The sequence below is a fragment of the Ricinus communis genome, chromosome 6, assembly GCF_019578655.1.
Source record: "Ricinus communis isolate WT05 ecotype wild-type chromosome 6, ASM1957865v1, whole genome shotgun sequence".
Lineage (NCBI taxonomy): Eukaryota > Viridiplantae > Streptophyta > Magnoliopsida > Malpighiales > Euphorbiaceae > Ricinus > Ricinus communis.
Window position 1 is genome coordinate 16383466 of NC_063261.1, and position 24480 is coordinate 16407945.

The following is a 24480-nucleotide window of genomic DNA, read 5'->3' on the forward strand; positions in this document are numbered from 1 at the left end:
TAAATCAATGCTCGTGATTCTTTTTCTATAAAGCCTCTCATAGTGTTGGCAGAATGTATGTTTAGATAATTAAATTTTAATTATTTTAATATTTTAATATTTTAATTTAATTTAGTATTATTTTTATAACTTTTTAAAGTATTTTTGTTTTTATCTAAGTTAATAAATACTTGAATTAGAATTTTTTTATAATATTAGGACAAAAATGACGCCACATTGACATTATTGAAGTATTATAAAATTATAAAAGTTATAAGTTAAAGTATTTAAAAATTAAAATATTAAAACCATCAAATAATTAAAATTATGGTGTTAGGATGATTAAATAATTAAAATTTAGATATTTAAATATTGCATTTCGCAATAATATTCATATAATCCGGCCAATAAAATTGTTGAACTTTTACTATTTTCTAGAAATTCTGTAGATTAAACAGTAGAAAGGTCCATGGAACTTTTTTTAAGAAAAAGGATAATAAAAAGCAAACAAATTAGTATCAATATGCCTATGGCATACGGAATAACATTTACATAGAATTCCACTTACCACGTGAATATAAACGATGCGAAATGTTTGAGCAAGCTCTTATCTACCAAGGCATCAATATACCTTATGCCGCAGGTTACAACATTTACATAGAACTCCACCTGCCACGTTCAAGCTCTTATCTCACAATTTTCCAGGTTTGGCAAATCGATTTCGGATCGTCTCCTTGCAGCAACACCCAACTTCATCCCAACACAAACTAACGTCTCAAGTGATCTTGCACTATTGGCTAGGAGGTCCTCATCAATTAGAATTGCATCCTGCACAAGGTCCTCCTGATCAGATTTCAGACATGTACAGACCCAAATTCACACCTATGCATGTTGGTTTGGACCCTTCAGAAAGCGGAACTCAACCCGAAACTACTTTTGTTTATGTTGAATTTCAGAAACACTCATATTGGGAGATGCACAGCAGGCAGTGACAAAAGATTATAGAAATATCCATCAAGTGCTATGCTATCCAGATACAAGTTCAGAAAGCATGACATATCAATTATTCCATTTACCAATATGAAGAAAAAATGGGAATGTAATATGCTCCTTATGCAGGTAATCAAAAGATATAAGCTTTCTACAGTGAGAAAAGGATCAATGCAGTACCAACCTTTTCAAAGACACAAATCACAGTGCTTCCACCAAATGAGAAATATCCAAGCTGTAATATAACACATGCAAAGGTGATCACAGAGCCAGGATTGTATTCATAGGCAAAAATATTATCAAAGACAGTAAATTAACCTCATCTCCTTTCTTGATGTAGTCACCCTCCTTTTTCAAAAAGGTGATGCTGCCAACCATAGTCGCTCCAATTGCTATAAATGCCACCTTATGCAAATATACAAAGAGATGCAGATGTCAGTCAACTGAATAATCCGAGCACTAGTTCCATTTACTTTTCAAAAATGGAGCTAATTGTTGAAGTTAAAAGACAATATAGAGATCAAAGCTTTATTGTGCAGATAAAAATGGCCTTTCAGAATGTAAAGCGTGATGCTGATGACTACACATGCTAAAAGAACCATCGTTTGATTATTTCCACATCATATGCATGAAAACTCCTGAGTGTGACCCTAAACCATGTAGAACGGATGAGAAGAGCCCACACGGACAACTCAATTGCAGATTAGAACCATGGCTTAGTCGAGTTGAGCTACACATGAAAAATCAACTGACAAAAAATGAGCAACAGATACTATCCTAAAAAAGAAAGCATGCCAAATTCAGATGACTATAAAATAAAGCATGCAAAAATCAGATCATTGCTTTATAAAATACTAGTCTTTATCGACACTTGATAAGAGGATGGTAAAACTTGCAACTTTGCAAGTCAGATGAACATGACAATAAACCTTTCCAAATTCTGCAGTAGAAATTATTGATACAACCCGCTTATTCTCGGTAAAGACATTGCAATACTCGCTATTGACAGCAATAGGATTAACCTGAGAAAACAAAATATAAAGACATGAGGAGCAGAGTCATGATATCAGAAGAGCTGATTACAAATAATTAGTCATACATGCACCGTAAAGTGCATTAATCCACATACTGTGTATAAATGTCCAGGCACATCTACAAACTGTTCGATGGTTCCAGAAACTGGAGTATGAAAACGATGATAATCCTGCAACAATGCACGAATTAAGGCAAGCATTGCAAAATCAAAATATATAAACTGAGCATTTTCAGAACAAATGAGGCTAATAGACGAGAAAGAAGAGACCCAAGAGCTTGTTGGCTTCAAATAAATACCTGCGGTGCCAATCGAAATATGACTAAAGCTCCATCAACAAAAGTGCTAGAACATATATCCTTTCCCAGAAGTCCTTCAATGGAAAATTTTCGCCCCTAGAGGTTATAACAATTGATACCAGAAATTAGCTACTATAATAAGAGAATCCACAATTGGGAATGCATAATTAATATGGGGCAAAAAGGCATAGTTACATTAAGAAACTTTTAATATTTGATTCTTACAGTTATGCACACATTTCAAGCAGCTTTATTTCATGCTACGGTTCCATAATAGTCTTGTTGCATCTCAGTTTATGTGGAGTGTGTTTGAGAGAGAGAAGAAACATTAATATTTTTCCCTATTAATGTTAGTCTAAGATCTAATCACCTTATGTACCTCCTCCAAGTAATTGCCAATATCACTTTTTATGCATGAGACATATTGATATCAAGATATTATAGCAGAGACTCCTTCCAAAAAATAAAATAATAATAATATAGCAGAGACCTTAATAATCAGTATGCTTGGAAAAAAAAAATACCAATTTTAAATTTATAAGCATTAAGGAATACCTTTCAAAACATAAAATTGAAGCTAGTTCAATCCCATTGAATGTAGGCTAAAAAGTAATTGAAATTTGACTCAAGTTGTGCTGTTGGAATAAAAAAAATTCTGAGGACTCAAAATTATCCATTCATGTTTCCAAAAATGGTACTAAAGGAAATACCTTAGTGAAAGAAAGAGTTATATAGTCATTTAATGCTACAACAACAAGAACTATAAAATGACAATGTGTGTATATGTATGTCTATATATATGATTTCACATAAAAATAGTAATAATTTCAACAATCTATAAAAATAGAAATTCAGAATGAAGCGCTAAGAGAGAGCCAAAATCTCGTTATTTCATATTTTAATAAAAAAAATTTTAATTTAAGATGTTAAGTATATAATAAATGGATAAATAACTTACATAATTAATTCTTAGAATTTCAAGATCCAATATTTGTAATAATAATTATATCCACTGAACAATAAATCTGAAAACAATAGTTACTTAACATTGAACAATAACATTATATAGAATAATAAATAATAATTCATTACTTAACATTTCATAGCAAAAATTATAATTTCATACATAAATCAAATCAACTAAATTTTTTTAAGATCTTATACATGGATTCAATGCAAGACTGTATTTCTTTTGATATAATTATTAATTAGTGTGCATTTTATCAAAAAGATAAATATGAGATTTATAATACATAAATATAGGACTATAAGCATTATATAATAAGCCTATATAAAATTTATATTACACCAATTATCAAAAGAAATTTTCAGATATTAAGTTCAATATATGATATTGCAAGCTTTTTAAAATAAATATTAAGAGCTCCCAAATCAATGTTCTCTAATTAATTTTAGTATTATAAGCTTTTTAGAATAAAAATCATGAGATACAATACTACTTTTTTTACCAAATAATGAGCTAAATTATTTGGTTGTTCAACACAACAGTTACAATGCATTAAGATTATAATAAAGAATAGAATGAATGAATTATAATAAATGTCTAAAGTTTCATTTTAATAAAATCCAATTAAATTCTAATTTATATTCATATTATTATTTTGGAAAAAGTTCACATTAAAAGACCTTGTGATTTAGAGGTTTGACACCTCAAAGACGATTTGTTTTGTATCAAATTAGTTTTAAAGGTTTTCTATGGAAATGGTCGACTCATAGTTTGAGTTCTGATGTTCGATTAAATTGAGTTTTGATATGTCAAACTCGTCTCCTTGTCAGCTTTCAAATATGACTAACTATGAGGTCTGAAATTGCCTAAATTGCATGGTCACCACAAAAAGTGTCATAAATTCCCGGTCAACTGCAACTATAATTGGAATAAATAATTATATCATCATGATTCTTGAGTTATGAGCTTTCTTTTGATACTAGTCTTGCATTCCTAAGAGGAATTTTTTATTGGAAAATGGATTTTAGATCACAAAGTACTAATTTTTTGCCAGTAAAAACATTTCGTTATTGAGTTGATACAAAACAAACCGCAACCCTCAAAGTGTTAAACCCTACAATTATATGGCATCAATGCAAATTTTTCCCTATAATTTTAAAGTATATTCAAACTTATATCATTTTATTTGTTCTTAGAAGTATAAATAATTCATGTGTCAAGTGTTGTAAAATAATTCATGCGTGAAGTATCAAAAAGAATAATAAAAGACATTACAAGTTTTGGTTCCAAAAAGGTAGGGTCCTATGAAAAGATCATGGGTATCAATTTATAGGATTCAATATTTTAAATGGAGGGGCTCAACTTCTGACCATGAACATGCAAGTTCCTAGTCTCATAGTAGCCTTAGTACTGCTACTATCTACTTGGAAAGTTGGTAACATGATGATAATATTAACGAGAACAATAATAGGAAAATAAAATGACCTAGAGAAGTAAGATAATTTATTAGGTCCACAAGAACCCACAAGATGCTGTTGCGTAGGAAGCAAACAAGTCATACAGTTGGTAATCAGTAGATTCAACCCATATGAAGGAGAATAATATCTAATGAGAAAATTCTGTGCAAAAAATACCAGATGCATATACAGAATTTAGTTAACTACATTTATCAAAATGTAGAGCCAGTTAGAAAAAGTCCACAATAATGTGTTCTCTTCCCAGTAACAGTCTCATTCTAATAAGACACCAATGTCCAACTGAAACTACATTTTGGAAAACAAGCCATAATTTGTTGTTTAAAGAAAGTAACAGAGAGAGAAAAGAGAACCATTTAATTATAATATCAAGTAGTAGAAATACCTTGATCCAAAATCTTGAACTATCGTCTACATTTTTAAATGCCATCAGACGGCAATCAGCTGCACATATGGCAACATCATCATGTTCCAAGAAAGCAATTGGTCTTGCGCTTGGCTTTAATTCCCTTATGAAAAACTCATTGAAAGTCTGCATATAGAAGTAAAAAAAGAATCATCACATATGAATATCTCTAGGATTCATTAGTGGTAACAACTATGACCCCTCCATCCACAGGCTACACTAAACAACAGAAGACAATTTACTTGATTGCTAATAATGTCAAATGGCAACAAAGGTTACAGGGATAGAAAAGATCTTTAAGTTTATAGATTTTGATCACCCATGCAAAGTTAATAGAGAATGAGTAACAGATAGCTTGACTACTTGCCAACTAGGTAGCAGAAGTAGGTTGGTACAGTTGGTTTATATTCAATTACAACCTTATTAAATTGAGCTACATAAAGTTTTATGTCTCCCACTAGATAGCTTCTAAAAGGATCAATAGATGTTATACAAGGATGGGGTATATGATAACCAAATATAATAAGGTCATATTGCTCACTCTTTTGGGATTAATTACAATGTCAAAAGGATCAAGATGCCTATGGTTAACGTCATCTATGTCCAAGGAAAAGGAATAGAGCATCCGAAAACTAGACACCTCCATATAGTGAAGATAATTATCTAAAACTTCTAACAAAATGCAATATACAGTGGATACAAGCTACAGCAACAAATCTATATCATGAAACATTAGATTCAGGATTGATGCACAGATGTACAAGGAAGGAAGTTAGGTGATTGCATTAGTTATTAATTTGTTCCATGGTACTAGAGAAACAGCATTTTGACATTCAATCACTCAAATGTAACACCACAAGAAAGAGAAGATGCATGGAAGACGTAGCTTGGCTGTTGAATTCCTGAAAGTTCATATCTGCAACTAAATTTACTAGGAAGGAAACCCGTTCGCACTCCAATAGCCTATATTCTCTCTTTTACATCCCTCTCTCTATATGACAGAGAATTTAAACCAAACACTCAAAAAGCACTTTACAAAATCGGGTAAGGAAGAAATTTCAGTAAAAGCCCTTTCTCCATCTAGTTTCCTTTCTTCTTTGATAGTTCCCCAAATTAACTCAAACTATTCTTCATGCTTGAGAAAAATGATCAAATTATTCTTCTATTTGTTAAGTTATAAAATTGCACTGGATAAATCTGCTCATTTAAAAAAAAGAAAGGGTAAATTAAAGAAAAGGAACCATTCAACTATAGAACTATAGAAAGGTAAATAAATTTGAATGACTATAATTGATGTGAATTATTTCTTATGAGAAGAGAGGGTAGGGAATGAAAAAAGCCAAAAGTCTAAAAGAAATATAAATGTGTCCGTGCAATATTACATATTTTGAACTTGGGAATCTTGAAATATTTCTTGGGTGTTAAGGTAACAAGAAGTAAGAAGGGGATACTATTGTCTCAAAGGAAATACATACTTGACTTATTGTCTGAGACGAGAAAGTTGGGAGCTAAGCCATGCAGTACTTCAATGATTCCTAACTTGCAGCTTATAAAAGATGGTGAATTATTTGAAGATCCTGAGAGATTTATAAGATTAGTTGGAAAGTTGAATTATCTAATTGTAACTCATCCAAATATTGCATGTTCAGTTAGTGTGGTGAGTCAACACATGTCCTCTACAACAAGAATATTGTATGGTAATCATGCTTATACCAGAACTGAATGTTTTTCAGATGTTGACTGGGCAGGATCCAAGGATAATCGAAGGTCTATTTCAGGTTATTGTATATTTATTGGAGGGAATCTGGTTCCATAAAAAAGCAAGAAGCAGATGCCTCGCGTAAAAGTGCAGAATCAAAATATAGAGCTAAGGCTAAGTCTATATGAAATAATATTGATATATCAGCATCTGACTAAAGTAGGTCTTGAGACTTCAGTACCATCAAAGTTGTGGTGTGATAACCAAATTGCTCTTCACATTTCATTAATCATGTATTTCATGAACGAGCTAAGTATATTGAAATTGACTACCATTTTGTTCATGAAAAAATTCAGCAAGGTTTAATCTCCATAGGTTATGTAAAGACAGGAGAACACTGGGAGATATCTTCACAAATGCTCTTATTGAGGCTTGGGTTGATTATCTCTGTAACAAGCTGGGCATGATTAATATCGATCCTCTAGCTTGAGGGGGAGTGTTACAATTATTGTATATAACATAGGATTGTACACATCAATTAGGAGATTGATTCCTATCAATATTAGGATTGTACTTCACATATATATATATGTGTAAGTCTATTGATTAATAACACATAAGAAATTCTTCTCAATTTGGATTTCAATCATTTTACTCCCCTCAACTTTTACATTTGCAATAGGTTGTATCATTACTATCATTAGCAAAAATGGATGTAGAAACAGACATGATAAATAAAGTTCAGAAAACAAATGAGAAGTCTTGCAATTTAGAAATTGCCTGTCATGAACAAGGTCATAGGGTGGATGTTCTAGCCATCAGCAGTTGTTCATGTAGGAGTCATGCTAAAGACTTGAACTCATGTCATAAAGCCCAAGATTCTACTGTAGCGATAACAACAATCTCAATTTACTACTCAATCCTCAAGAAAAAAGAATTCAACAGTACAACAGCATCTACATACTATCTACACAATGATTTTTTTTATAGTAACTCAATGACCCTTTAGTTTTAGCTTTTAAAATTAAAACTATGAATCCATGTCCAAAAAGATCCAGATGATAAAGTCCAAGGTTCCATGGAGCTCAAATGCTTTCTCAACCAAAGGATTAATATAAGTTAAAACAAATCAAGCTTTGTCATGTACTAGGTTTTTCAAGACTAATACATTTACTCTACAATAACCTAAAAGAATCCAATTTTAGTTTGGTACTCTTTTCAGATCCAGAATGGTTAACATACATAGTAAATCATTTTAGCAATCAATTCAACATATTTTTAGTTTGTGGTTCCTGTTTTTTGCATCAATAGTTTATGCTACAGTAGCAACAAATATCAAAGTTTTTTCAAGGATTTATTGATGGAACCTAATTGAAATCCATGAGAAGCAAACAAGATATATAATGAGTTTCAAAAAGGCTTCATTGAAAAAAAAAAAAAAAAAAAACAGAAAGGCTTCATCTGGACGACAAGGTAAGCGAAGTGGGTTTACATTGTTATCCAAAAAGAAAAGGAGAAAAGAAAAGAAAGACATCTATGCAATCAAAATGCTCCATAAACTCTCTTTTTGGAATTGACCAAAAAAAGTCACTACAAATCAAGTTGGACCACAAGGCAAAAGGAAGAAAATTGAATTGTACACATAAAGAATTAATATTTATTTGTTTACCTTAAAATGTTCCAAAGGGTACTTGATTTCAGCCAAATTGATTTGATCCTACAAACACCATAACTTAACTCAATCAAATAAAGAAAAAAGGTGTATGTTGATCACATGAAACTAAGAATGTATAATTCCAAATTTTAATATAACATCAAATCAGCTAGGAATAATGTAAAACAAATTACATCATTAGTCCACTAGCATTTGTCCCATGAGACAAGGACAACTTAACGATTTTGAAAATTCATTTCATTTTAAACTAAATAGCCATGACAATGTACTTGCAGAATCTTTACTTGCAAGTAAGAACACCATACCTTAAAAGATTCAATAAATTTTGGGATTTGCTTTGCAGATTCAGCTGAGTTCATTTTCCTTCCCTGCTTCTCAGAAATGCTACGCAAAAGATCATTAGCCCCTGCATCCAAATTAGACCATCATATAGTGCAGGACTGCAAGTAAGAAAGTACTAGCTTTAAAGTAACAGTTGCAATCAGTCTTATATCGATGCTCAAGGGTGCTGGACTGCCCTTTTGAATTAGAATAATGAGGAATGATGAATGATTTTAGTGTCATTACAAAGAGAGTAGGAGCAAGGTAAAACATACTAATTCTTGGAAGGATACAAGATATGTGCTATTGACAGAATAGAATGGAAAATATTTTTCCTGAATGAATGTTGGCAGGAGGATCTTGGAGTAAAAAACTGTACCTTTGTCCATAAGGCGAAGTCCTATTTTTGATTGGTAAATTGTTCTCATTGACATCACAATCTTTCCATCAATCAACTCCTCCACTAGTCTCTTTGTCTTCCGATCGAATACCTACAGCAAATTATTATATTAAAGATTTTAAACATTAGGTCTAAGTACCAGTTCATGTAAGAAAAAAGTTGAATGCTTCAAATTCTTTTTAAGACCCTAATTAAATGGACATAATTCAGATTACTTTCTATTTATGTTGCATAATGACTATTTTTTTAGACAAAGGTGATGCAATAAAAACAAACATATCTGGAAATCAGAATGCAGTCTAACACCTTCAGACAATTATGAAAAGTCTTAGGCTTTTTCTTCTTGGTTAATAACCCAAAAACTCACACATACCTTGGTTTATGATTAGCAAATACACAGAAGTTTGGGAAAATTTTGGTGATTTGCTCACTTTTGTTTGAATTTATTTGGCCTTTTCGTGTCAATTAAGAATTCTTCTATTCAAAATTTTAAGTCGGAACTTTAATTTTAAATGCATGTTTTAAATCTTCCCCCCTCTTTTCCCCTTTATCTTGTTCCTCTATAAACCTACAAACATTGCTACCAAGATTTCACCCATGATTTGCAAACATGATCTGAAAATCAGGTGGCATATGTTCCTAGTATGCTTTATTATATATGTGCATTGTTCTGTGCATCTCTTTTGTTGTTCTAAGTTTCACTGAATTCAACATTCAATTGCTGTCAAGTTTCCAGTTCCCTTTTTGTTTGTAAATTTCCATCTATTGCAACAAAATTGCATTATTTTCACCTACAATTGCAGGCCTTAAAACTCTAAGCTAACCACCAGTAATCCAGCATAAAAGATATGTGCAAATGTGTCCTTCACAGCTGCAGAAATTCCTAACCTCATTAAGACCTTGAGAGAAAGACATGCTCTTTTGCCGATCTAGCTACATAAATATCTAAAAGCGGCCACTAGGGAATCAAACACGAAACTTTTCAGTACCTTGTAGAATTGTTTTCTCTCAATTACTTGAAAGGATTCTACATTCCCAGCTGTCGAGCAACTCAAAATGCAATTCACAAATTCCACCACCTAAAGTTTTTGGATCTAGTTGATTCAGGCAAAATCTTATATTGATTCCATTGTGATTCTCTGACCCATGGCTGTCTCATAAAAGCTATTGCTGGTCCATGCTTAAAAATTCATTAATGGACCCGTAGAAAGAAAGCATTAATCTCTAAATCACAGGGCAATAGCCCTTCTCTCACCAACACAAGAAAAAGCAAATAAAAATGAAAAACAGACTCCATGACTTGGAAATATTTGTCATTCTTCAGTAGCCCAAATTTTAAGAGAAAACTTCTAAGAATTATCATAAAATAGATATAGTTACCATAGAGCAATAGAGGAGAGAAGTGGAAGACTTGATAAAGAAAACTTGGTAGCTTGAGGCTTCCATCAACTCACAATCATAAAATAATATAAAAGAAATGAAATGCGCTTATAGCCACTATCATATATTATCAAATTGAAGTCTCATAAATCAAAGGTATAGCAATTGGAAGATGAAATTTTACACACACAACACACAGAGAGAAAGAGAGAGATCCAAGATAACATGCAACAGAAAAAGCATACCAGGATATGTGAAGCACTGGACCCAAGGTTTAAACCGACATCATATGATGAAAAGTGTGCCCATTCACTCAGTTTAAAAATCCACCTACAAAAGTATAGTTCAAATAGGCATTTCAACTATATAATCCCAGCATAACACCAGAGAGGTTACAAAATGAAGAGATGCAAATCTAGAGGTCAATGTTAACAAAAATCGCACCCATATGAAGCCTGCTTGTCAGTTAGAAATCCTCCAGTCATAACTTGGTTTCCAGTCCCTTCATCAAAACAGAGACTCAAATGAACCACAGTGTTTAGCCTATCAGACACTTCAAGAATCTCACCGCAAACAGGGCAACAATTAATAAGAGGCTCTCTGCAGTACAGGAATACAGAAAACAGTCATCTTGAAAACATAGCTCATCATTTCATGTGGGTACCAGAAATTGACTTATGATATTTGTAATCAAGCTTACTGCTTCTAGATTTAGAAAATTATTACTTTTCCTGTTGAATAGCAAGAAGGTCAGCCAACTCATCCATGCTCACAACACCATCCCCATTCTTGTCGGCAGCTTTAAAAAGCTCCTCTTTCTAGTAGACAAGGTAAACATAATGCTAAGACAATTCAATTCTACAAACAAGGCTCCAAATAACAGCATACATACTAAACTTTTAGTAGGAAAATATTTGAGGTTCTACTCAAATCATTGTACTGAAACATATGCAAAAGTAGAACTGAACCGAGAGAAATTCCAATACCCAAAAATTCAAATACATAGGTCTAGGTGGTGACATAAATTGCAATTTTGCAAGTCACACCCCAAATCCAATCTAGGTCTGAAAACAAACTAAACTTACTAATATGCCTATACTTTCAGCAATAATGTTGCCAGGTAATGCAAAGAATAAAAATGCAGCGAGTAAATTACTAAAGTCCCCTTAGTATGCAATTACACACCTCTCAATGCTGTTTCAAATTTCAGGACTAATGCTTGTTAACTTCTCTACCTTTAAAAGAAATCTAAATTTTTTTTATTACACTTAAAGTCCTTAATTTTATAAATAGAACCACTTTGTTCCTGAAGTTTTAGAACTAAATTGCACCTTAATCCCTGAATGATATTATAAAATAGTTTGTGCCTCAAAATCTTACACTTCGTTGCTGATGGTAGCATAAGCCTAAAGTTAACACTTCTGAAACAGCAAGGACAAATGTTACGTCAAACCTAAGGGACTTCTAGTAATTTACCAGAATGCAAACAAAAGTACTTGTGATCGAACCTTGTTAGCTGCCAACTGATTGCCAAAAGCCTTAATTAAGTCACAGAACTCGGAGAATGAAAGCTGTCCATCTTCATTATAGTCCTATGCATGGTACAAAGGATCAAAGAGAAAACAGGATTAGATCTTATAAAGGATTATATATCAACAGTTTAGTCATCGCTATGAAATCATTTCATTCTTGTCCATAATATATAAATGTAAACTAAAGTTTTGACTCCAAAAAAAGGAGTGAAGAACAAGAGAAAGGAAAATTTTAATTCAAAAAAGAAGTAATCATTCTTTATCATTATTAGAGGTAGTTTCTTAAAAATTATTATCCTCTTTATCAACATCTTCATGAATGGAATGCGCTTCATTTGACAAATTAATGTATAATCTCAACACTAATCCAACTACTTAAACAGCTTGTCAACACAAAATTTAACAAGCACAGGTCAGTCACACACAAACAACTCCAAATCCAGTGGGTTTGCAACTAACCAAAAAACCTGAACAATATTCCTGGTCCCGGTTTTCGGATCCCCATTTCCCTGTACCCTTATTCCTACTCGAATAGAAAATCTCCAGAAATCTTATCAATACCCATAATAGAGGGTAAAATGTAGCAGCAAATTATGTTTCTAGTAACAGGCACATGTCATGAATCTTGACAGTCTAACAACTCAGCATACAACATAGTTTTGATAGCCACAGATGTGTAATTTAAGACATCATCATACCACAATTGCCAAGATGCGTCTGGCAAATCTTTTCTCTGTTTCAATTGGATCCTGTCAATGTTTCCACTTAATGTTAAAACATATTAAACAGTCTGGTTCATCTGCTCAACTAGAGGATAAGTTTTATATTGCACACCTCAACAGAACACGAAAGAGAAATTTTGCCAACTATATCAGATGAAGAAGGATCAAAAAGTTCAAAAACCTCAAAGTCAGAATCTGAATCCTGCAACCAAAGAAGAAAAGCCATGAGGAAAGACACGAATGAAAAAAGAAGCAAACTCATAAACAAAAAGATTTCACACAAAATTCATGCCAAATATGGGACAAGCACACCCTGAATTCTCCAATCTGAATAAACAGCTCAAGAACACGTGAGACATGAATAATCCAGTGGAAAAACGAAAATTAATTCAAAAACAAAACCACAATTCACTATATCCTAAGCAAATAATTCGTATGAAACCATGAACCATGTATATCCATGTCAACTAACAGCTAAAAGCATATGAATGCAAATAATGCAAAAGTATGAGCTATCTTTGGTCTATTTTTGACTAGCTAACAGTCTTTATAAGTAATAATTCAGCATTTCCACACAGATAAATGTTCTAAAGCTTGATTCAAAAGCAGAATCATTCTTACCATTTTCCATGCTTCTACCGGGTCCAAACAAGCTTCTAAGATATCCTGGTTGTTTTGTTGTTTAAGGGAAAAATGCTAGGTTTGTTAAGCTAACATAGTAGCATATTATCAAAGGATAAAATGACTTGTGTAAAGGCATTTAAACATAATGGTAATATTAGTTTTAGTCAGTTTGATGGTTATTTTCTTTGTTGTTAATTACATATGTAGGATATGTCAGAAATTTCATCAACATAAAAAAAAAAGATTACAGCCTTAATGTAACTGCTTTACATACAGAAATTTGGAGAACACACCCATAACAGCTGTTATTAGCTCTCCTGGTTGATGCAATAGCTATTATACTTTAAACCCCTTGTAGCCTAAAATTGATTCAATTCTATAAAAAATTTACTCTTTTCCCAAGTTCTATACATGGCCAAAATTATAAGTTGAGGTCAAATGTACTTGTATTTTGAATTGAAATTATGAAATTCATTATAAATGTTGGAGAATTTAATCTGATATAAGAAAAGTATAAGGAAATATATTGGCATATAAATGGTGAAGGTTGGGCCTTAACACAAGACAATTGGTTTTATGCAAGATGGTATTCAACCCCACTAGATAGATGGCTATTGATGTAGTTTGAGCTAGTAAAGGAGTCTAGCCTGTTTGTTGACCTAGAGCCTCCAAGAGTGGGCCTAGTTATGTTTGATATGGGCCTGCAAGAGTAGGCTCATGTTTGTTATGGGCCTGCAAGAGTAGGCTCATGTTTGTTAACCGAAAACTAGTTCAGGCCTAGTTGCACTTGAGGGGGAGTATTGAAGAATATAATTCCACATAGGAAAATACAAAGAAATAAAGCAGCATATCAGTGGAGAAGACTGAGCCTTAACACAAGTAATTGGTTTTGTGCAAGATGGGTTCAATCCCACTAGATGGCTGCAGATTTAATTTGGCACAACACTCTGAAGGCCCATGAAATTGCAATAAAAAGTATAGATACTAAAGTTTTTTTAATCATATTCCAGAATATGAAAAATTTGTTAAGCTTTAGAAAAAGAAAATTAGAATCAATAACCACCATGACTATGTAACTCACAAAAATAATGTATGCTGCTGACCTTCTAGATGATGATTCTGCACAATCTATGGGATGATGCTCTACAAAAAAAAAAAATGCTTCTATGTACAAATTGTACTATTTGAGTTTCCAGTATTGAAAAATAGTTGTGAGAATTGCATTTCAAAAAAATAAAAATCAAATAAGCCAATTCTTGATATATTCAAACTAACAGTAATATCAATATTCATTATACTAATTTCTGAAATTTCAGACTGCAATGCTATCAACATGTAATTCACTGAATCAGCATTTACTTTGTCAAGCATTTCCTCCACCATATGCGGTATCAGTTCTACATGCTATAAAGGCAAAAAGCTCAAAACATGGAAGAACTGTATATCTATACACAATTATATTGAGCATTCATTTCAAGATCAGTAGCTTACCTGTGTTAGAAATTCAAGTAGATCAATCTCACAGTAGCCTACAAGATTATTCTTTGATATTCTATTGGTCTGCACCATATGAGAACTATGTTATAGTAAAGAGTAATACAAGAAATGATACGATCAACACACTTCTGTAACAGAAGTAAGATAAAAACCAATAAGAAGAGTTCAAAGTACAAGATCAATAATGCAAAGCAATCAAGACAAAAGAGGTTACATGTTGATGAATAATAGATCCATCAAGTAAGCCTAGCAACTATACATTATGGACACAATGTTCTCAAAATTGGCAGAAGGAGCAGTTGTGTTTATTACATGAATGGAAGGAAAAAAACTTTGAAAAAAAAAATACCACTGAGAGTGAAGATTAATGAAGTAAATAGTGGGATCCCATGCTTCTTTTAAGATCTTAACAAGAAATTGCATAAAAAGTTTATAGTTTTATAATGTGAACCACTTCATTAACAAAACGTTCCAATTGATTCCAAATATTGGTAATAAAGAAATATAAATGAGTCCTGTCAAAATTCTTAGTCATACAAAGATACTTATCATCATGCTTGTTCTAGAAAGCATTACAAAAAAATAAAGGGGTATAAATACTAGACATCTTAATCAACTAACATTCTCGCCTGGTGTTGGAGAACAAGCAAGTATAAGAATATAGAGTAACATTTTGTCAAGTGAGGCCCCAATCCTGCTTATATAGCCATTAATGTGACTCTGTGCCAACACTCTCCAGCCCATATAGTGTCTACACATGTGAATTTAGTATTGGCCCCACAGTAGATAAACTTATCCATTTATCCAAGCTAATTTTTGTGATCTAAGTCGTAAATAAAATTAGTTACCTCAAATACAGAGATTCTAGCAACATGAGGTCCATCTTTTTCCAAAAGAAGTTTCTTTTCCTGTGCAAGAAAGATGAGCTCAATTTTCATAGATGAAAAGCAATTAGCAATCTACATAACCTAGTTATTCATGGACAGAATGCTGAATCTATCAAATATATAACCACAAGTATGAGTAGAACAAATACATGCACATGCTATAGAAATGTGGAAAAAACAGAAAGGAAAGGCATGCTCACGCATATGCAAATGGATAATGGATGTTCTCATGCCATAATGGAAATAATTAGGAAAAAAAACATGAGAAAGTGCATCGGCAAATCTAGCAGATTGTCAATTTGACAAAATTGTCCCACAAGGAAAAGAAATGCACGAGCTAGTCTAGTAACATCATAAACCAATAAACACTAAATATGAGAGTACAAATATCATTGAATTTCTAAATTTTCCGCAATGCAAGATAAAAGAAAGGCATCTTATTGGCTTATTCCTAATACATAGTAATAATGAACTAACATGCAATGTTATGATGCTTAATTTATTATCCTAAGAATCTATATACAAAAATTGACAAAGATATATTAATGCCTCAAAATATACAGTCAAAATGAAAAAAAAGAAAAAATAGATTAACACTTACTGCTGGAAAACAGTAAACATGAATCTATTATGGCATGCATATTTAACCATATGTGCAGCTTGTAGTCCAATGTATAAAGAAAACATATGAAAATAACAAAAATATATAGCTTTGGTGACCACAAGAAAAGGTAATTGATAAAAGTACTCACTGAGTTCCAAACAGGCTTTTCTGTTCTGCAGCACAAAGAAAACACAAACAAGTCAACACTTTACAGAACTTGAAAAGAAGGAGATAGGTTCTTAAAAAGACATTGTTGTAGGAAGAACTTCTAGAGATTAAGCTAACAAAAATTTAACACGAATATGAGTTCAGAGATGCATAATATGTCATTCTTTTCTGGATAGTGACAGAAAACAACAAGAATCCATCATAGAAGTACTAACCTTTTGCCCTTTTTACATAGGCAATTTCATTTCTGTAGATACCATTAGTTAAAATGCAAGCTTGCAAGTAATCTTATTCTCTTAAACTATTGATGCAATGGTTTCATCACGATCATGAAGAAAAGAATTGGCCTTTAGCTCTATTAAGAAAAGCAATTGAATCCAAGGATAAAGACTTTTCTTGGCACTTCTGTCTAATAAAGATGTTGCACCAAAATTAAGAGGCCAAAAAGTATGAACTGTTGCTAATATATGATCAGAAGTGTTACTCTATATCAATCACATGGCTTATTGGGGAGCACAAATCCAGTCACTTTCAGGTATACTTGTTCACTGCATTAATTAATTTAACACTCCAAATTTATAATAATATTTATAGTATCGAGAGAGAGAGAGAGAGAGAGAGAGAGAGAGAAATGATTTTAACTGGTCAGAAATATCTGTACGGAAAGTTTGCTCTCCAAGAGAAACACAAGCTAGCCACTTGTCTTTAAACTTCATCTCCGCCTATAACAATAAATAAAATAAAATTCCAAATCTAATTCATTTTATTTGAATGTAATGTAAACAAGTACAAAGTAATTAAAAAAAATGAAGAAATAATAATAATAATAAGAAGAAGAAGAAGAAGAAAGGAAACATACGCTCATAAGAGTAAGGAGAGCAATTCCTGCGAAATCTTCAGCAGAGACAAGCTTAAGACAAGAAGAACCGGGAGTAGAGCCGTTACCATTGGAACGACGGAAGATGCGACGTAGATGACGGCGGTGAATATGAAGTTTATTCTTCAATCGAGAACGGCGCGAGTGCGACTGTGAATCGTCTTCCTCGGATGATTCTGGAAAACCTTTGGAGCTTCCATGTCCCATTTTTCTTTTGTCCTCAGCTTCTTCTATCTAATCTTGACTAAATCAGTCTATTTATCCGTGTGTGTCTGTACGGTCGAAGCAGTGAATCGGGAAGAAGAATATGAATATCTGTTTGATACCGGACAAGTGGAAAAGACGAAACGGTTTGCCTTTTATCGGCCGGTATAGACTCGTGTGGTCCCCACACAGTTATATCTAATTCATCATAAAAATGATGGCCACGCTGTACTTCTGTTCCATTAAGATTTTTCTTTATTTTTTCTTTTTCTCTGTGATTTAATATAAGGAAAAAGGACAAATGGTACATGATTCTTTCATGCCATGGCTTTTTCTTTCCACTTCATCAATTAACATTATAATTCTTTTTGTTATAAAAAGTAATAAAATATTAATTTTCTGAAATTAATATTTAGTAATTTATTATTAAATCAAAATAAAAGTGAAAAAAAAAATGCACACTTATAAAATATCTTTTGTAGTTTTTCTTTTAATTTAACACAAAAGTTGTGTTAAAAGATATTCTATTAAATATAAAAATATACTTTTCTCAACCACCTTGGTCATTAGTCAAATATGCAATAATGGTCAATTTGTGCCAACTGCTAGAAGTGGTCTCTCTCGTCTTAAGGGTGTTATTGTGGTGGATTCTTGATTTTTAATTAATTTAACTAGTATTAAAAATTCTTATATTTTAATTTGATAACATTATAATTCTTTTTCTTATTCGCTTTTGAAAAATCTAAAATTTTTATATTTAAGCTACAATAACTTTGTTATTAAGAGAATTTTCGAAGAGTATCCTATAAAATAAAGAGCATAATTTCTATACTAAAGATTTTGACTAAATTTACTTAAAAAGTCAAAAAAGAAAAAAGCTAAATTAACTTCACCTGCAAAGTTCAAGAATCAAATTAAATCTCATTTTAATTATTTTGTAATTGTTTTTACTTAGCTTGTATTTTTCTAAAAAAAAACTCAAAATGAATATAATTAATAACTCAAGAGTAGAGGTGCTCGTGGATCGGGTTGATCGGTTTAGAAATTATATACTACCTCAAACTATATTAGTCGGATTGTATATATTTCAAACTGAATTCAATATTTAAAATTAGAAAATTAATAAATTTGGATTCATCAGTTTTAATCAGATTCGGTATTATTTAGTATATATAGAGTTAAATAAGTAAAATCTAAAATTTAGTATTATTTTTTTTATAACAAAAAGTAAAACTGAAAAACAATTCTAAAAGTTTAAGAAAAAAAATGGTAAAATAAAATTGAGAAACTATTGTCAAAAACTTTAGAATTATGAAAAAAAAAAAAAAAATATATATATATATATATATATATATATATATATATATATGACATTAAAATGACATACTTTTATATAAATTAATATAAATCTTAACTATTAGAAGTTTAAAACTGAATCCAACTAAATTTTAAATATTTTTAAATTATTTTTAGTTTAAAATAATTTAAATCTAATAAATTAATTACAATTTTTATTAAATTTTTTGAATTGATCCCATTATCGGTTTAGTTGAACACCCCTGCTCGACTGAGATATGGTCGAGATTATCTTGATGGGCCACGTAGGACAGCAATCAAAAGCAACAAATGACTCCATAAATCAAAATAGTCCTCGAAGGTGCACTATGAGTGCAAATATAGCTTTGATTCTAAAAGCCATATAGACTCTAATACTAAAAGAACAAAAACTTCCCAATCTGTTCTTCAATATGGAGTCAAGATAATAGCTACCCAAGTTTGCATCTTGTCACTCTATCTAATGGCTAGCTGCTTGCCTTTAATTGATCATTTTTTTTCAAGTTATATTGATGTTCTTAATCTTTACTTTTTGATATATGGTGTTAGTGTATCAAGAGAGAAGTCCTTTTTGTTTTGAGCTATGGCTCTCTCACTCAGAAGAATCCTTTTTCATGTGGAAGATATTTGGAGAGGAGAAAGACTCTGCAATTTCTAATAAATGATTTTTTTTTTGTTAATAAAAACAATATATTCTATCTAATTCTATAAATTAGTTTATTGTAGATATAATAATTTCATATATATTTATATTTAATATTCTTATGAGTTTAAAATATTGTAATAATAATAATGCACAAATTTTTCTAATATAAATTCTTTAAGATCAAACTATAAAACTTTTAGCATTATCAAAATTAATTAATGATACAAATTCCACTTTAAAAAAATACGATAAAAATGTATTTTTTATTGAAAGGAAAATAATTTACATTAATTTAGCCAAAAAGTCTAAACAAGACAAATACAAAAATAACAAAATACATAAATATCATATTGTGAACCTAGTTTTAGTTAATATTTAGACCTAATTTATTTAACAATTTTATTTTTTTAAAAATTGATGTATAGCATGCGGTGGCAATAGCTCTCTATAAATAAATAAATAAATAAAAATTAAAAATTATATAAAATCCAAAAAAAAAAATTGAAATTTAGAGACCTAAAATGAAAAGAAGTTGAATTGCATAGGATAAATTGGAAAATATTGAAATTTGTCAGAGATAAAAAGGACATACAGAAAAATTTCAAACATTAGGAAAAAGGAGAAAAAGTTCTTAAGGAGGCCAAATTTTATGAAATTCTTTTTAGGGTGGCCAATTTTTTTTTTCTTTTACTTGTAAAGTAGAAAGATTTTTAAAAGTATTTTTGGTTGAAATCTAATATATAAGAAAGAAAATAGAATAAAAATATAATAAATTTGAATGAGATATTTTTATGTTCTAAAATATATTGACAAACTAATATGAAATTATTTAGATATTCTACCTATTATGATAGGATTTAATTTAGCTATGACAAATTCGAAACAAATTTGAAATTAATTTGTACTTCATTCAAAACATGTAAATTTTATATTTATAAATAAATTTCATAAATTTTATGAACGTAAGAGTAATCTGTTGAAAAAAACCCTTTATTTCCATTTAACAATTGTTATGACTTCAAAATAAAATAAGATTATATTTGCAATCATGAACTGCTCTATTACAACTCAGAAAAGAACTTATGCAATCATAATTATGATCAGAATAGCACACATGCCATAAGCTGCATCTTAAGAAATCTATAAAACCATACGACCATGGTGCAGCAAAGCATCAAAAGAAGCTTGAAACTAACTCTAAAAACCAAGAAAAATTCTTCAAACATAATAATAACTATAGTTTCTTAAATGTGTACAAAGCTTTTGCAGCTGCTTCACAAGCAACATTCAAACCTACTCAAGAACACAATCATATAATACACCCAAAACATAAGGTGAACATGTTTCAACCTTATCTTTTTCTTTTTTTCTTTTCCTTTTTCTGGGGAAAACAAACAAAATATGTATAGAAAGAAGGGAAAATAATAAAGAAAAAGAACCAAAAACAAAAAAGAAATCTTCTATACCATCTTTAAGCTCTTCAAATCAGCTAGTCGATAATTGTATGACTCTACTCCAGAATTTTATTCTTGGGACTTGGAGATAGACCATCCAGTCTTTCAATTGTCCTACACCCATAACCAGAGTGCTGCTCCTCATAGCAGCTATGTCTGTTGAGACTTCCACTCCCAAAATTATGTCCGCTTGAGCTCCAATTGTTATGTACATTCGAGCTCCCCGCATTGTTTACGTTCGAGTGGTACTGATTGAGAGGACTAAAGGGTGTCCTCCCAAAGTCAGGCCGCCCCAGCGATAAAGATGGTAATAGCCTCTGAGGTTCATGAGGTAGTCTAGAAGAAGATTGGTAGCTATGTGGATAGTGCTGCTGATACTGCTGATGATGGTGATGGTGTTGATAATAATGGGGATTGCCGTGGCTGTTACTTTGATGGTGAGGAGCATTGAGATTGTAGAGACTAGGAGAACTATGTACTTTATGCATAGGAAATCTATTACTATGATAGCTATTCATGAAAATATGCTCATGGGTAGTAGCATCCATGGTGTTACCATCAGGGGAATTGCCTTTCGGAGAAGAGGAAGCAGAGAGGCTAAAGGAAGGACGGTTTGCAATGATAGTGGGAGGTCTACAATTGGCTGAACGAACCGTGTTGTTGATGGCATCAATGTAACGCTGTTCTACTGCATGAGGATCTGCAGGGCCATTTTGGTTCTCGAGTATTACAGGAGTGGAAGGGAACAAGAAGGCTCGAAGCTTTGAAGTTCCTCCACTTTCATGGCGATCATATTCGTCGAGCATGTGCTTCAGATCCTCATCAGTCCTTACAGACACCAATACGTCAAGCTCTTCAGGCATCACCTGGTACTTCAGGACCATGTCCCCTTCAAATTCTGATTTCAGCTTCTTCATTAACTCTGCACATAAAAAACATTAGCCAACGAAACAAAATCCACAAGAACAAGTTTAAATAAAAAAAGTTACCATAAGAAAGAAAACAAATCACCGAATAACTATCAACAGAAACCACTCAAGAGAAAGCCAAACTTTTTCTTTCTAACTCGGAGAAGGCCAAGGGGAAATGTACAAGTCTATTTCAAGAGGAAAAAATAAAGTCACAAAACAATAAGTAGAACTTGCAGGATCGATCAAACTTGTTGAGCCCATGAAAGAAAGAAAGCTTAACAAAACTGAAGAATATACTAGTCCAAAAAATTGCTTTATCACTGCAATTATTCAGGTCTCAACACTTCAATCACCTATTATGTCACTAGCATTGCTGATCAAATCACTTAACTGAGTACAGCTAGGTCCTTATATCATATCAGCTCTCTCGTTTCCTTTAGCTTCACCTAAGTTGGAACCCAACAATCCAGCTAATTTGTTTTCTTCTTTGGCTAAAGTAATCCTTCAAATTCTTTTAATGACCAAAATTGGAGCATCGAAATCTCTATGTTACTAATTTAAGCCCCGTATGTGCGATTTTTAAATCATTCAGAACAATGCAAAACCTTACTTGTCCTCTTGAGTTACCTAATAACAGAGTTCATGACTCTATAGGGGTTACAATTGAAATAGCCTAAGTAAAAATACATTGATACCAGTTTTTATCTGTCAAAAAAGGATAACAGACACACACAAATGCATGGGCACTATCTCAGAAAAATAAGTCTCTTGGCATCATAATTACACATAGATGCATGGCCACAATCCCTATCTTCACTAAGAAAGACGCACCCACATACTTAAACTAATGAAAGGGATACCGACAGGCTTAGCCGGACAATATATACATATCTCAAAAGCCCGAGTTTGATTGTCCTTACCATCTTGTACACTACCAAATCTGTTTCATGGCATATCATTTCAATGGAAGGCCTAGTACAACTTATAAGAAAAGCAAAATAAAAGGCAAGCACCCTAATTTCTTTTCAATCTCCCAAGTAATATTTATACTTTGCGAAACAAATTCAATTATATATATATATATATATATGCGTGATAATCAAATTATCAAATAACTTAATTAATCTTAAAGCAAGAACATAAAAAATTTAGTAATAAAGGAAGTTATTATTAACCTGAGAAGTTGGTATCTCTAGGAACGCCAATGACACGTGTCTCTCCACCAACATATTTAAGGAGGCCATCAGCAGGTCTGGGCAATATTTTCCCGCCATAACTACACAAGAACTTCATTCTATTCTTTGGCGACGAACCACCCGATGACGATGATGTTCCAACCTCCTCCCCACCACCGCCGCCGCTGGCACCACCGCTAGCGACAGCTTCATCAGCCATTGCTCTTTATTGTATCCAACTCCCCCACTAATTGCTTCGCGCCCTACAAAAATCAAATCCCATCATAAGAAAACCAAAAACCATCTCTTTTTCTACAAATCAATACTTAATTGCCTCTGATCATTTGGAAGAGAAAAACCACAAAAAAAAAAAAAATGAAGAACATAAATACGTACTTGTACGCATAGAAACTGAGATTGTGATGGGAAAAAAAATTTATTAATAAATAAATTTCTTTTTTTTTTAATAAAAAAAAACAACTATAAAGAACGAGAAGAAAGATGAAATGGGCAGCAAAATCTTTTTGTTTTTAATTTTTGTTTGTTGGATTTACCGCGCTATTGATGGACAAGGCTGACAAATGCGAAAAATAGGAATAATAATTGGGAAAAGAAAAAGAAAGGAAATTAATTTTTATGGAGAAATTGCTAATTCTGCGGTAGCCACACAAGTTTTTCTCTCTTCTCTCTGCAATTTTTCTCCTTCATTCTTTTTCATTTTAGGATTTGCCTTTTTCTTTTTTCTTTTTTTCTTTTGTTCAGTGTCTACGCAATTTCTCTGCCACTGTATTTTCTTGAATTAGGTTAGATTTTGGGATAAATCTATTTATATTTTAGTTCTTTGCGCTATTGCGGCCATGAGATTTTATTTTATTTATTTTTTTAATATTGCCCGTTTGTCTAGGGTTTCTGTTATTTATTTAATTTTTAAATTTCATTTGTCAAATAACTGATATACCCCTGTTATTTTTATGACTAGATACACGTTCAATAAAGTATTTTTCAACAAATAAAGATATTTACTATTTTTAGAAAGTTTGTTCATAATAATTCTATTTTTTAAACAAGGGACATTTTATTTATTACTATTGTTATTGGATTAAAGATGTCTTAGTAATAATTTTTTAGATTTTTATTGAAAAAAAATTATTTTGATTTTTAATATTGAAAGCAAATAACAATAAACGAAAGGGCTTTAAAAGGAATTTTGCCTTTACAAT

The 24480-nt window shown here is 31.7% G+C and overlaps 2 protein-coding genes across 4 annotated transcripts; both read right to left on the reverse strand.

Annotated features, from left to right (window-relative positions):
* Positions 1-429: 429 nt before the first annotated feature.
* Positions 430-17876, reverse strand: LOC8263273 (phosphatidylserine decarboxylase proenzyme 2). The gene is made up of 21 exons (XM_048375684.1): positions 17518-17876; positions 17301-17380; positions 16639-16663; positions 15848-15907; positions 14994-15062; positions 12991-13080; positions 12855-12905; positions 12133-12216; positions 11351-11442; positions 11069-11224; positions 10870-10954; positions 9224-9335; positions 8829-8929; positions 8518-8565; positions 5129-5275; positions 2302-2397; positions 2099-2173; positions 1899-1991; positions 1288-1374; positions 1154-1204; positions 430-807 (listed from the first exon to the last, which is right to left on the reverse strand). Exons 1-21 carry the CDS (start codon positions 17740-17742, stop codon positions 658-660), a joined length of 1977 nt encoding a protein of 658 aa, XP_048231641.1. The 5' UTR covers positions 17743-17876; the 3' UTR covers positions 430-657.
* A 3042-nt stretch (positions 17877-20918) lies between these two features.
* Positions 20919-24313, reverse strand: LOC8263272. Of its 3 annotated transcripts, none has more exons than XM_002526398.4 (3): positions 23657-24313; positions 23261-23523; positions 20919-22096 (listed from the first exon to the last, which is right to left on the reverse strand). In XM_002526398.4, exons 2-3 carry the CDS (start codon positions 23478-23480, stop codon positions 21231-21233), a joined length of 1086 nt encoding a protein of 361 aa, XP_002526444.1. In that variant the 5' UTR covers positions 23481-23523; positions 23657-24313; the 3' UTR covers positions 20919-21230. The 3 variants fall into 3 exon arrangements, with proteins under 3 accessions (XP_002526444.1, XP_015579194.1, XP_048232095.1); XM_015723708.3 differs by having other exon boundaries at positions 23815-24311; XM_048376138.1 differs by lacking the exon at positions 23657-24313 and having other exon boundaries at positions 23261-23635.
* Between the last annotated feature and the right edge of the window lie 167 nt (positions 24314-24480).

Bases quoted from the DNA above. Each gene is read 5' to 3' on its own strand.
- LOC8263273 (XM_048375684.1), bottom strand. From the start codon at position 17,742: ATGGGACATGGAAGCTCCAAAGGTTTTCCAGAATCATCCGAGGAAGAC. The intron at 5,276-8,517 runs GTAAACAAATAA...TTCTATATGCAG, and splicing joins ACCCTTTGGAACATTTTAAG to ACTTTCAATGAGTTTTTCAT. The intron at 1,992-2,098 runs GTATGTGGATTA...TTGTTTTCTCAG, and splicing joins TGCCTGGACATTTATACACA to GTTAATCCTATTGCTGTCAA.
- LOC8263272 (XM_002526398.4), bottom strand. From the start codon at position 23,480: ATGGCTGATGAAGCTGTCGCTAGCGGTGGTGCCAGCGGCGGCGGTGGT. The intron at 22,097-23,260 runs GTTAATAATAAC...TTTTATGTGCAG, and splicing joins TAGAGATACCAACTTCTCAG to AGTTAATGAAGAAGCTGAAA.